The sequence below is a fragment of the Anarrhichthys ocellatus genome, unplaced genomic scaffold (genome assembly GCF_004355925.1).
Source record: "Anarrhichthys ocellatus isolate YVR2014 unplaced genomic scaffold, GSC_Weel_1.0 scaffold17, whole genome shotgun sequence".
Taxonomy (NCBI): Eukaryota; Metazoa; Chordata; class Actinopteri; order Perciformes; family Anarhichadidae; genus Anarrhichthys; species Anarrhichthys ocellatus.
Window position 1 is genome coordinate 3,833,153 of NW_022280047.1, and position 15,237 is coordinate 3,848,389.

At 44.8% G+C, this 15,237-nt stretch overlaps 1 protein-coding gene across 6 annotated transcripts in view; it reads right to left on the bottom strand.

Moving 5' to 3' along the window:
• The window catches only part of aopep (aminopeptidase O (putative)), a 69,053-nt gene that overhangs the window by 16,552 nt on the left and 37,264 nt on the right, over positions 1-15,237 (bottom strand). For all 6 annotated transcript variants that reach the window (XR_004213073.1, XM_031856373.1, XM_031856374.1 and 3 more), the window contains one exon: positions 14,692-14,778. Coding sequence is in view for 5 of the 6 variants with exons in the window: in XM_031856373.1 (XP_031712233.1) it covers positions 14,692-14,778 (87 nt within the window). In the remaining variant the exon portion in view is untranslated. The remainder of the gene's footprint in view (positions 1-14,691; positions 14,779-15,237) is intronic.

Here is a 15,237-nt window from a genome sequence, read left to right on the forward strand (position 1 = left end):
CACACACACACACACACACACACACACACACACACACACACACACACGTATATAGGTCCATGCATGCACAAATACAGACTGTTTACCTCGGTGAGAGACAGCTGAATGAGACAAACAGCTACAGTAAACACAGGATAGGATGTCCACCACAAACTATAAATGAAAAAGAGCAGATATAGCTTAGTGTGTGTGTGTGTGTGTGTGTGTGTGTGTGTGTATAGATGTTTGTGTATGCACTGCATTACATGGTACTCCCATGTCAGTGGTAGAGTAATGGAGGAAAAAGTCAAAAGGAGGAAGCAGCTTTGTTTTATCCGTGCGTGTGTCAGTGCATGTGTGTGGGTGTATGGGACCAAGGGACTGAGCAGCATTCGTCATGCTACTGCTGCTGTATAACGTGTTCGCACAGCACAAAATGAATCGGAGCTCTTTAGCCTTTTGTGCAGAATGTGGACACACACTCGCAGCAACAACTGAGGCTTCATTGTGATATTTCTACCCTGAACACTGATCGGCTCAATGAGAGTTAAAGAGTTGTATATAAACTGTTCCTGATACATCTGTGAGTCTCAGGCTCCTCCGCACTTCCTTTTCTGAGACAGTGTAAAAGATGGAAAAGGGTTGTCCAAATAATAAATAATAAAAACTGTCAATCTTTTTCTGTCCCTTTCCAATGATCCATCACTTGTTCAGCATTTCCATGGCAACGGCACCGAGTACCACTCTGCGTTCTGTACGTAGACGCCCGTGTCCTTTTCCAGGAGCCTTCATGCATCGATCCAAAGTATTTCCATTTTCTCCATCTGTCACTTACATCACATCACACGCATCCTCCGTGCTAAAGAGCCTCATGGTCCACATCCCTTTAAGTCTCCTGTTACAGCGAGGTCACAAGCCATTTACCATCACATCTGCACAAGAGGAACCTGAGATGACCCCTGCTCACTGAATCATCACTCTCCTGCTTCTACTCGCACTGAACTTACTTACTCCTATTTTAGGTCTTTTCTCAATAGACTCTCTCAAGCATGATGGCATGAACCCCCACATTCCTTTGGGTTATTTGTAATGATAACCGGGAAAGCTAAACTCATTGAAAGTTATTGGTAATAGAAAATAATAAAGGCAAATGACAAAACATGTGGAAAAGACAAATAACAGAGAGAGAGAACCCCCCCCCCCCTCCCAAAGGGATTGTGTAAAACAAGTCAACAATTGGACTAGCTGACCATAAGATCTATATAATGACTCCAAAGAACATAAAAGAACCTCTTTCTATGCCTTTGGCACCGTTGAAAGGAATACAGAGGTGTTGCAAATGCATTATTTTCCTCCCATACCTCTCCTCTCCTCTCCTCTCCTCCTTCTCTCGCTCCCTACATCCGTACCACTGAGGAGAGTGTGCTGCTTGTTCAGTCACACTGCATTATGGGCAGTGGAGACATTGGATAACTGTGACATTATAAAAACCAAACTGTGTAAGGCCAATGAATCGTGTGTGTATGTGTGATGCCATTCACCCGCTCGGCTGCCTTTTATTTCTGTCTGACCGCAGGCTCGTAAAAACACATTCTGGCACCAGCAGCTAAAGGCCTCAGCCCACGCCTCAGGTACTAAGGTTTCACTCATTCTTCCCCTCAAAATCCCTCCCTTTCTCTCTCCCTCTGCCTCCATGACTGTCTGCTCCCCGTCTCCATACCAACTCCTTTCCACTCTTCTTTTCACTGGACCAAACTGCGTGCCTGGCTCCTCCAATTATAAGCCCCTCCCTCGCTTCCTTTATCTCTCTCCGTCCGACTTTATTTTACACTTGATTTAAGGGCCCGAGCATTCATCTGCTCAAACTGCAGCGGCGGGCTCGGGTCTTGAGGAGAAACAGTACGCAACGCAGCTGTTAAGATTCTCTCAACAGCCATGACAGCATAAATAGCATCACAAATACTTAAGACTTTTAATTAGGTTTTTACTGCTTTTTACAGCTGCATAGAAGTAAAATGTGCAAAAACACGGCAGATGGTCCGGAATAAAACCAAATGATGTAAAGAAACTGTTCAGCGGCTCTGGAATAATACATTTTGGCAAGTGGTCTTCTAGCTCTCTGAAATCTCTACCACTTTGATATATAACAGTAAAATATTGACCATTTCTAACCACTGAATGAGGGGCAAATGTAACAAATACATTGAGTCTTACTACCATTCTCAGTAAGAAACAGATGACTTTTCATGAAGCCCCTCTCAGTGTGTATGTGTGGAGTTTAGTGTGAAGCACAGCAGTAACGAGAGGACCCTATAAATATAAAACCTATAAACATGATAAGTGGCTGAAGAAAAATACATTCATACAATGTGGGGATGTGATATTGCAATCTTGTGTTTTCACAAGGTCTAAAAAGACATTATAAAATGGCCTGCTGACATCATAGATTTGTAAACCAATTTCGGGGAATGGATGGGAGCGCACGCACGCACGCACAAATACACACAAGGGAGATGCTGAAAGGTCATCTGTGAGTCACATGGTACCATTTCAACTTGTGAAATGGAGCTGTCTCCTGTGCTACCATCTCCTCAAATGATGTCACACCTGCTGCTGCTGCACGGTGACGATCTCACAGATAGTGCCGGTCACAGACTGATGACCTCGGCGATGACGAGCTGCGACTGTCTATATCTGCAATCTATTCATTAATAGCATTCATTCTTTGCTTTTCAATTTTGGAAAACTGCTTTAATCAACGACCACAACATCTATGGAGAGCGAGACGAGGATGCGTTTGCGTGGGTGGATCTGGCTGCAGTCAGTCGTGAAACCTAATCAGGAAGCAAAACATATAGAGAGCTTTCGAGAGAGTCGGACGCGGTGGGACAAGAGAAAAATGGCGAAAAGAGAAACAGGCACAAAGCTTTCGAAGTTTTGACCTCGCAATCGCAATGACTGTCTGGATCAATTGTCTCATCGATGGATCTTCTCACACAAGCACATGCGCTGGCAACCGGCAAAGTGTCAGGGATGTTCACCGGCATGAGAATAATGCAGGAACAAATATTCACAGCACGTATGTGTTGCCAATCAACAGAGCCCATTTGGAAAACAAACAAGTCTATAATGTGCCTCATTTATGCCGTGTACTAGATACATTTTTGAGCATGTACGCACAGGACAGCTGGATGTGCTCTACATGAAGGCCTTGTGCGTACTTCTTTCCAATTCCCCAATATTTAACCCAGTCTACGGCCATACATGTTGGTATGAACGTATGTGTTTGATCAGCTGCTGGTTGTTAGGACGGGTAGCCCGGGTAGTAGCTGCTCCTTCCACCCCCACTTCTTGCTTCCTGGCCTTCAAATTCACAGTCTCAGGCCAACACAAAAGCAGCGTGGGGTCACGGCGGGGTTGCCAGTGAGGGGTTAAACTGAAAAAGCACACACAGTGGGTCCGGCGGAGGGGATTAACTACTTGCTCTGAGGGGGAATCAACCGGGCAAACATACAGAAAAGCACAAAGAAACACTCTTACACTAAGCGCACTTTCATCAGGCACGTGGCATGAAATTGTTGGGCCCATCAGATAGCTTTCCTTTACTGTCTCAACACTTTGTTCTGGCTTTGTGCAGGTGGGGCGTTTGTTATGTAAAATTCTATGTCCTTGCAATTTGGCATTGGTCGTGAAGGCAATTAACATGTTTTCTCTCCTACTCATCGCTGCTCTGACTCATTCTCATTCACACATACACACACCTCCGAAACAGGGGAAGTTTAATTAATCTCTGGCACTTTGTGCTGTGACGCAAGCCACAAATCTAACTGTCTCCAGTGAATGCCTCCCTCGCCTCCCTCTTTACCATTTCGCCTCCTCCCACAACCCGTTGTTCCATTCCCGATGGAGACACAAACAACTCCTCAAACACATTTCACCTTGATTTTGGAAAGCGCATTTCCGTGTCACTTCTTGTGCCGCTGTTGCTCTGGGGAGGCAGAGACAGGCATGGGCCTCGTCCTCATTGTCACTCGCCACCTTCACCGGAAGGGTATAAACAAGCCCCCATTTGATCCAACCCTCCATGCAGGTGCCCTAACCAACCGGTAGGAGTCACATCAAGGGATTTTTTTCCCCCTGCACTGCCCGTATGCCTTTGAAAGAGAGAGGCCTTTGAAACAGATCTGGAACAAAAGGACTCTGTTTGTTCGAGAGAGAAAAATCTGCAGCATTTGTACTACAGTGACACATCCAAACAGCTGGACGTCAGCTTAGACAAAGAGAGAGGTGAGGAGAAAGGCGATGGTGGACGACAGAGACATACAGGATGTAGTCATTTTATGCTCATTGTGACTGATTGTTCATGATTAGCGCTCAAACTTACTTCAATTTAAAGAAAGATTTTGATCAGTTCTATCATCACCTTCAGTTAAAACCTCATGCTCAACATACTAACACAATATAGTCAGTTATATCACAGACTACTGCTACTCAATGAACACTTAAGGTACGGAAGTATGAAATGTGACTCTGAAAATAGCACCCAGGTTTAATTTCCTCATGTCATTTGTTCTGGTCTGATCCTGAAAGGGTGAGAGGAGCCTGGGGGTCCTGCTTAAATATTATCCCTGGGGGGGAGGGAAACAAAAAAAACAACAACAGCGGCTACCATCCACACTACGGTTTCCTGTCAGGGGTTGTGGATAAATATTATCAGTGGTGAGTGCTGCTCTTGATTATAATAATTACTTGGGTTAATAGGGCACAGAGACAAAGAGAAATGTCAAAAAAAGGGTCAAAGCATGCTGGCAATTTTACCATGCCTGTTCCAGTGGTTAGGTTCCTAAATGTCAGGACACACACTCTGAAAGCAAAAGCACACACACACATCCATGTACACACACAGGCAGCTGAGATTCATCTGTTCAAGCCGGGTTTAGCTGCATGACAACAATAATAGGGATAAAACTCAAACACGCACCAGTGATGACCTCCAGTGTGGAGAGATAGCATCTTACTGCTGTTGAACGATACGCTGAGAAAGAGAGGTAAAGAGCCAGAGTGGGCGGAGGAAAGATGGGACGACTCTGGCAGGCGGAGTCCAACATGAAGGAGAGCGGCAGCAAAGAGACGAGGAGGGGAGAGGAGACAGCCGGGAGAGGCCAACATAACCAGAGCCATCAAAGAGAAAGGTCATGTTCAGGAAGAGACTCTGAGTGTCTCTTTCTGAATTTGTGTGGGCCATGTTAACGTGTTTGAGACGCAGACAGATGTCTTTGTTTGTTGATCTTTGTATGTGCGTGCATGTGCAGCATGTACAGTATGTGTGTTGTCTCCTGTGTGAACTCCAGGCTGGCTGGGTTTAAGCAGTTCGAGCTGACAGAGGTATGTGGGATGGATTGAGCCCAGATATCTGCTGCACAGACAGACATGCACACACAGCTGTGGAATCATGCACCACCACAAAGAGACACACACACACACACACACACACACACACACAGGAAGAAAAGAGAGGTCGATATTACAGACCGACAGAAGACACCACAGAAACATTAGGGAGATGGAGTAAGAGAGACCATCTCACGGAGGCAGCAATGGGGAAAACAGATGGAAAGAAATTCAAAACTTGTTGTTTACTTTGCATTTGAACCCTAGGAAGACAATCCTTCTGTATCTTTCCGATGATAAGACCACATCCAGCTTAGCAACACATGATATCCCAGACTGGGGAGCTGAAGCTGTCGCCTGCAGGATGGCTGTTGGCAACAACTGAACAGCTTCTATATGTGTCTGTCTGAATAGTAGACTCTAGACTTTTGGAAAGATTAAGACAGTAGTTCGATGTTGTCATCCCCTGGCAGTGTGAATGACAGTATACACAGCTTCATTGTTTGCGATAATACATGCTCATCATCACTATGACTGGTTTTAAAGTCAATCTGCCAATATTTTACAGCACATTGTTCCTCACAGCAGGACGAATACAAGAAATCAGAATGGCTCTGTAATGTTTGGTAGAAAGAACATTTCTCAGCTGAAGCTAAACTAGATTACTGATTTGATTTGAACTGATTATCCGACAAACATGCCAAACATTCACTTGTTCTGTATATATTCTATTTGACAGTAAATTGAGTATGTTTGGATTTTTGGCTGTTGGTCAGACAAAATGAGCCATTTTGGAGATATTACCTTTGGGATTTAGGAAGTTGTGATGGGTATTAACAATGCTGCTTTTGGGACAAACAATTTTTATAAATCATATAGCATGAATTCGACTGTGACCTGAACAAATAAGCAAAGACCATCATAGGCCAGACAGCCACTGTGAAGACACGCTGCCCCTAAACACACTGTTAGATCTCTTCGACACTTACTCGTGTGCAGGGATTTCTATAATCTTCAGCGTCTATGAGCCTGAGTAGTATACAGCTGCCATCACTTTGCATGCATCTGTGTGTGTGTGTGTGTCTGTGTGTGTGTGTGTGTGTGCGTGCTTGACAAGGCTAATTGCGTCAGGGCTGTCTGAGGGCGCTGTCGGCTCCCAAGTCATTACCAAGAAAGACAGATGTTTTAGCACTCAGCACGCCGCATTCATACATGCACACACAGACACACGATCACAACATTACGTACTGTACCTATGAAAGCTTCGAGGTGACGCCCCAATCGGGTTTTATGTGAAAAGCACTTATTCATTTCCCACCACTAGAAAAAGCCAGCTCCATTTTACAGCCCAGCCCAATATTGAACACGACTCTGCACTAAATATCTGGCCAAAGCATCGCTAGGTTTAACTACGCGACCTCCACGCTACAGTGTGTTTTTATAGCATTGCATTATACTCAATGTCGAAATTTGCGCCTGAATTGGCTCCAAAGTGAACAATGTGTTTTTGTGTGTGTGAGACAAAGTGCTGTGCTTGTTTTGTGGCAGCAGCCATATTCAGCAGGCTGTGTTCTCTCTCCCTCTCTCTCTCTCTTCTCTCTCCCTCCCTCTCTCTCTGTCCCTGATGTGTTTTCCATGTGTGCTGGAAAGACAAACACAGCTGCACTTTAATGACACTCAAATGCTTCTGGGATTCAGAATACGTGGACGTGTATATGTGCGTGTGTGTCTTTGTGTGTGTGTCAATGTTCTTCTTGACCACTTCAGTGAAAAGCCTGTTGAAGCTACTCTTGCTCTGTACCCCTCCACGGTTGTTTGTGTGTGTGCGTGTCTGTGTGTGTGTCTGTGTGTGTGTCTGTGTGTGCATGCATGGGTGCGTTCCTCAGAGAGTCATGAAGCCCTAAGTGGTATTTCTGAGCAGCTACGCCTGCCATGAAATAGCTTGTCAGCATCGTCAATCTCGACTGTTGATCTCTTTGCACTCACCCCCCCCCCCTTCCTCCCTTTCAACCGTATGCCCCCCATTCACAAACACATATATACACAGAGTCACGCACGCAAAGCACGCAGACTGCAGGGAGTCCCCGGACGAGATGAGACAGGCTGCGAGCTTAAAATGACCCCGAAAAACAGAACTGCCGCTGAGTGATAAATGAGACAAATGCATGCCGGCACTCTCTCCCTCTCACTCTCATTCCGTCTTGCTCTCAATCATTAACACAACACAAATGGAGCCATCTCCTCTCTCTCCTCTCCTCCCATCTCTACACAGTAATCCTCCCATCTCTAACACTTGCCCCGCTGATTCATTTCTCTTAGATTTTTAATACCCATCAAAAGGGAAAACAGTTTTCACTCTCCATCAGCGCGGATGCCAGGAACTTGAGGATGAAATGGAGCGTAAAACAGCCCGATGTTTTAATTTTTCTTAGATTTTGTGATGGCATTCAAATGGACCAGACAGCACCAAGACAAATCTCTCAGACAAGAACACACTTCTGTCTGTCATGTACACTTTTACAGACATTGTGTTTTACTTTCGGTCAGTTCATACAGTAATATGCTGCCATACTACGGCATGAGTTTTACAAGTTAAACTCTGAGGTTGTATATAGTGGGAGCGTTGCCAGTTACCAGTGCCATAAAGCATGTTCTGTAGAAGTAGTGTTCAGATTTAGAGCTTACTGCAGCAGCTTTGTCACAAAACAAATACCGTACAGACTTTTATTCAAACGCAAGTGGGCTGCAAAGTTTCATTGACAGGTACTGCTGGATCAACAGCGTATTGATGCACGTGTCAGTGTAAGTGAATGGCGAATCAAACAGCAGTTGTTTGCCACACTGATCCCTTGATTCCCACACAATCTGTTTCTTCTGGTCAGCACTTTTCACAGCAGTTACTGCATAAAATGACAAAGCCGGTAAGATACTTTTATTGATTGGTTGTTTTTACTCCAGCTCTTTTGTCTCTTTCGATGTTCTGGACTCTCTCATCTCTTTCTCCTCAGATTCTCTCTCACTCTCTCTCGCCGAGCTCACGAGTTCAGCCCCGAGGGAACCTTCGTCTAGTGCACTCAAAGGAAGGCCGTAATACATTCTTGTGTAGCAACAGTACAGTATGTGTGTGTGTCCTCGTTTCGGTCCAGAGTCACGCCTACAAGAAAGTTAATTGTCTGCAAACCATTGCTTTTTCAGTGAGCAGTTTATACTCCAATAGAAGAGGTTGAATAAAAGCTGATGGTGCAACAAAGCTAATAAGGTACAATAGCTTCCTCTTGTGTCCATAATCTTTTCATTTTAGTAACTATGGAAAAAGCTCATGATAATAGATGAAGATTGCTCATTCCCCTCTTCACCATGGACATCTTTTACAATATGTGCATGGCTGGCGTTGCTGCACAAATCCACCGGTTCATCTGGCAACCCATTACTTGTGAACAACACCTCAGCCCTCGGCTTCACCACATGAAGTCTCTATCATCGGAACGAACGCCACCAAAGCAGCCCAGACGGATCTCACAACACGGGTTGAAATGAGCCCAGAGAACTGATGCATCGCTCTTTGCTTGACCCGTCACCTGAAACCAATCTGCCACGGAAGTCCCCAATCAGAATCAGCTCGACGCTTCAGACAGCACAGCTCCCGGTGTGAAGGGTGCGCACAAACCCTCGATCACGATAAGACTCGACGAGGTAAGGAGTACAGCACAGGAATCGGACCCATAAAAGTGAACCATAGCTGCATAATAAACTCCCTGTGACAGCAAGTCATAGTGCAATTTAAATATTCCAATAAATCCGTGGGGTGGACTCTTTGGTTGAGCTCTGTGTGTCTTGCAATATGTGTGGAGAGTGACTTTTTCCTCCATTTAAAAGACAATTAAGGGGTTGTGGCTCACAGTGGTGGACTCAGTGTCTGAGCAGCCCTTAGCTGATCCCCAGTTGGTCTGATAATGGAGAAACACACACAGAAACACACACACACACACACACACACACACACACACACACACACACACTTTTCTTTCGACCATTTCCCATCCTGATGTGATGAAGTCTGGCCGGAAACAGCCATTTCCCTGAATGTTCCCATTTCTCCTCCGGCATACTCCCTCATCCCTGATTCATTGCCAATAAATCACAGAGAGAGGGAGAGAAACGGAAAGAGGAAGACGGAGCAAGTAAGGAAAAGTGTACGGGAAGAGAAAGGGAAGGGGAGAAGGCGGCATAAACAGGGAGACAGGGGTGCACTGGAGATATGAAAACCGAGATGAGGTAAAACCAGATGTGTGATGTGCAGAAGTGTGGCTGCTCAGGGGTGGAGTTAACATTGCCAAATACGGCAGAGTGTTCTTTGATGACGTCTTATTGGAGGAAACAACAAAACAGATGCCATAAAAACACCATTATGATACGGATATGCTTTATTTCATGGGTACGGGTCAAACTCTAAGAAAGGAAGAGGTAGATTGCAAGAGAAAAGACAGACTGTTCGGTAATTTGTTACTCAAACGTTCTTATTATAGCCACTAATTTATTACACTTACGCACACACGGCACATTTTGACTTTGCTGTCAAATCATGGACGAGGATTCAATTTAATCTGTTCTTCTCACAAATCGGCAGAGACTGAAACAATTTCCTCATTGCTCTCTTGTCTTTTTCTCCATCCTCTACTTAAGCCTATTATGGTGATGTACTGTACGCCACCTGCAGACACCACCCGACTGAAGAGGCTTTTTGATCATGCCCTCTTTGCCGTTTACCCTCCCACAGGGACTCAGTTACCACTAGTACGCCCCCTGTCCAGCCATCAACCTCACACCTCAGCACAACACAAGGGATTTCAGTCGCCACTCGAACACGGTTCCTTTCTCCGTGGGTTTACATTATCTCCTAAAGTAGAACTTGGTGTCTGTTTGTTATAGGAGCATAATCCGGTGTTATTTTAACTCTGATGCCTTCAGCTAGTGTTCACGACCCCTATTTCATGTTCTTCCTCATCGGTCTCTCCCCTAATTTTGTGTCATCTCTCTGGCTCATAATAAAGGCGTAAAATGTCTCGAGCAATACTTGAGAAAATAATAATAAGCTAGCCACCGCCAACATGTCGGTAATAAACTGTTTTAACTGGAGATTGGGATACCTCTTGAGTGAAATCATCAGACTGAGTTGTTAATAGTTGATTGTACCACTTCTTAAAAGGCCAGAAAGTGTTCCAATCCGAGTGTTCCACTCTCAACCTCGGAAACAACAGGTGCTGCATGTCGATCTTTTAAGCATTTAAAAATGTAACAGCTCGATCTCAAAATGTCTTTGTGAAATGCTTAAAATTGCCCTTCAGCATGACATGATATGTGCAGTATAATAACGTTTGAGGAGCAGTTTGAAGACAGGCTGTTCCTCTAAACCTGTTGTTGTTGTTGACATCTCCTCAGCCACAAACATAAACGTGGTACATGTTCTCACAGTAACCCATCGACCAGGAAGGTGCAGACTGCCATATGGGTGCAAATGAGGTGACAGAGTGTCACTGAGATGGAGGCTGACTCATCATCCACCTATTCTGCTGCGTCTGTGAAGTTACCGTGGCACACAGAAAGATGTCCCTGCTCTCACATACATTAAGTTCGGAGCATGTACAGAGATTAAGTGTTTGTAATCATGTTATTTTAGCCTGTAAAATGAATATTACAATAATTGAAATTATTAGAGGTGGTTTAAACAATCAAGACACCAGAAGAAATAATATGGTGCATATCATACTTTTGGAGATTCATAATTATAATCTCATATGAACCAAAATAAGTTTGGTGGACATATTAATTGTGCAGCCTTAGATTCAGGGAGGCAAGTTAAAAATAGCGTGGTGCAGAACGATTTCTGCAGGAATGACAAGAATTCAGGATTACACCATTTCCCGGATTTGTTTATCCTGGGGAAGGGCTATGTAAACACTTTCTATATACAGAACCTTATCGCATCTGCACTAAAGGCGCTGAGATGTGTCATACTGCATCAAATATATTGTAGTCAAAGAACTACACTAAGCTTAAGTATGAAGGCCATCAACTTTAGTGATATTAAGAACTTTCCACTAGTTCAAATATCCCCCGTCTTCTTATTATAGGATCAGTTGTACATGCCCATAATAACACCTCTATAATATGTTTTATAACTGCATCATTACTGCCATCACCGACATGAATACTTTTCTATAAATGGATCATATTATTCATATATGATATTATATGAATGATCCATTTTCATGCTCTGCTTGGAGTATGAACCCCTGATGTTGTATCAGGGGTTAAAATAATAGTCATTACAGAATTGCTGCATGTGTCAACAATTAAGCCCGTCCTGCAGGCTAGATGTTCCATGAACCCAGAGATTTATTGAAAATACTATACGGCTGAGGTTTAAGGAAACGTTTAGGTATGTTTTGATAGCTATTGATCATCTTTTGAGGCAATTTACCGTGGAGTCCAGTTGAGGAAAACCCAGATAATTATAACTTACAAAAAGCATCTTCAAAGAGCCAAAAAAGTTGGTCAAAGTCTCCTGCTATTCACAGCTCTTTTACCCTACAGGGTTTCCTGTCCTGATCAGCAGGGGCAGACGGACCCTCTCATTACGGAGACCGCAGATGAAAATGAGAGCAAAATGAGGCCCATTACCATGCGGCCGTGACTAATATCCCTGTACAGACCTCTCCACACACACTGGACACACGCACGCTCATCACATGCACACACGCAAGTTACACGTGTACACAAAAAAAGGTCAGACGAGTCAGACGTGCGCACTAAGGTGCATGTGTATCAGTAACATACCACAGAAAAAAAGATGGCAGGAAGTTGGTAATAAACTTTGGCTCTATTAAACTGACCAGATCTCGGGCTGCTCTGTGGGAGGTGTCTGGCTCTTTCCTCTGGGTGCATCTATAGGTTTGTGAGTCTGTCTGTGTGTGTGTGTGTGTGTGTGTGTGTGTGTTTTCCCTAATCATCTATGATGTCATTAGCGCTTAATGCAACTCCGGCTCAGCCTAATTCCTGCCCACTAAAAGTCCTACCTCCTCTACTCCCTCCTTCGCCATCTCTCTTCCTAACCACGCTTCTCATCATCTGACCAGTCCAGTAATATTTCATCTCTCACGTGCGTCTCAAATGTCCTCAAATATCCACTCTGCTGTTCAATTCCTCAAATTCCCGCAACAGATTCATTACCCTACTGGAATTCATAATCATCAACTTCTAACACACCAGTTTCGCTCTCGCTCCAATCCTCTGCACTCGGCTTCGCTCTACTTTTCTTCATCCTCTCTCTCTCCTTCAATACAATCATTCCATCACCTATTTATTCTCAAATCCTCTAATATTACCTTTCAATTTGTATTTTTCAACCCAACTGCCTAATTTTGTGGCTTGAATCCATGTTTCCATTCCAATTTGAATGGATCTAAAAGATAACCACAGGGGATGCATAAAGTCCAGCGGTGGCGTCGAGTGTTGTTTTTCATATTCCACTCTCGTTGCTCTATGCTCCACTTGTATCTTCATCTCTGATTCTTTCAAACTTTATCTTCCCCGCCTTCCTGTCTCCTGTGTTCTACCCCCCCCCCCCATTTGTCTCTCCTCCTTTGCCGATCGGGTCTGCTGCGTGATTTATAGCCTTGCAACAGGCTGGTAGACGCAGGGCAGAGAGAGGGAGGAGAGTTAGATGAAAAGAGGGGTTGAGTAGAAATTGGGCTGGTTGGTCGTTTGAAGTACATGAAGGAGTAATATAAAATACACCTGGTCCATCCATGGGGCACTCTCTGTACGCAGAAACAAAGGGAAGGGAGGGAGGGAGACGTAGAGGAGAGGGTTGGGCCGCAGGGGGAGAGGGGTAGATGGAAAGGGAGGGGGGGGGGGGGGGGGGGTCACTTTGTGTTTCCTTTCAGGATGGCTTTTATGGTGTAACTTCAAACACTGACCTCCCAGCCCCCCCCCCCACCCCTACCTCACTTCATCCCTCCGTCCATTTGTCCCTCCCTCCTCTTTCTCACTATTGTGTATGACCAAGCGGACAGTAATTGGCCATTCTTTCATGAGGCTGATTTCAGCACTCTCTGCTCCCCCCCCCCCCCCCTCCACAGGAAGTGGCCCCTGTGCTGCCCCTTAAGTCAAAAGTAAGTGTATTTGTGTGTATGAGTGTGTACGTTGTAAATATGCCAGACGGTAGGTATCAGGTGGTTGAAGGGGGGCTGCACTGGCTGCGGACTCTACAGGCATTTCATTCACTTTGCGCTCCAAATTACAGCACAGTAATTGGAGGTAATCTAATCCAGAAAAATCATGTTCCACGGTTTTATGAAATACTCTCTGGAATTCAGGTAGAGCCTGTACACCTTTGCTTATGAATAAAGCTTACATTACATCTGTTGAAAGCTGTGGTACCAACTGAGTGTCGAGGGGAAATTTAAAGCCCTAAAAGTCAGTGGATATATCTTCCAGGCAATGATTTCTATGATTCGAATGTACCCAGGGACACTTACCTTACTTATTCATGCCGTAAAATGTAATCTACTAAAAAATTGGACATTTTGCAAATGTTTCCAACAGCATGCAATATCTGAGCATATTGAGAGTGATATATATAAGCTGCTCTGCTGCTAGCTAATGACTTCTGGCCCCTCAGTGGCTTATAGATCAGTGTGCGTTCATTAATGATGCAGGCGTGTGTGCAAGTGTGTGTGTCAATTAGTGGGTGGAGGGGATTAGCCATCCCTTGAGAGAACTAATTAGCACTACACACACAGGCAAAACCATCTTTTTGGGATATTTTATTTGGCAGGAAACGGTTTGAAATGACAAGAAGAGAAAGAGGTAGAGGAAGAGGGATGCAACAAAGGTTCAAGGCCAAATTCAAACCCAGAACGTCGAGGCTAAATGGTCCCTGCCCCCTCCACGCAAACACAGACGCCGTCCCACACACACACATTGGCCATGACCACACAGGAACATTGGAGGGTATGTGATGTACACAAGCTCTTAAAAGGTTAAGTATGTGTGTGACAGAACTTATGGTAAACACAGACTTAAACAAGTACAGGGTAGGCTGTCCTCGCAGACACATCACGGAAAAAGAATTGGGGGATAACTGTCGTCAGACAAACAAAAATGTTTTGCAGCTCATGAGTGGCAGCTAAATCAGAGGAGGAAAAATCCAAATAGATAGGGACAGAGGTTTCCAAAAGAGAAAGGTAGACTCCCAAGAGTTAAAGTAGAGCAGCGGGAAGGTAGATAGAGGTCTTAATACTGGAGAGTGCTTCCTACCTCTTTGTAGTTCACCTTGGGCTCTGTTCTCTTCCGCTTTCTGCCCTTCCCCTGATGACTCTGACTGAGGAGAATCCATTTTACAACCTGCAGGAGGGAGGATGGGGGTGGGGGTAGGTGGGTGGGTGGGGGTAAGGTGGTGAAGGCGGGAAAAAGAAGAGAGGGTAGAGGTAGAGAGAGACAACAAAGTGTCAGGTTTTGAGTGAGCCGGGATTAGACATTGTGAAGGAGGGGGGAAAAAAAAGGGGGGGGGGGGGGGGGGGGGGGCAGCAGAAAGAAAGAGGAGAAAGCAAAAGGTGTAAGAGAAAGAGTGAGTGGTCACATCCGATAGCAGAGAGTAAATATAAACAGACTTCAGGCACACTTTCCATCTCTCAAGTGGAAAGGCACACAGGAATATACATATACACACTCTGTGAGCCACTGGCAGGCGAGCTGTGACAGAGTGTAAAGTAGAGACACAAATGCACAACAGTCTCTAGCTCCTTCTCGCTCTCTCTCTTACACACACACACACACACACACACACACACACACACACACACA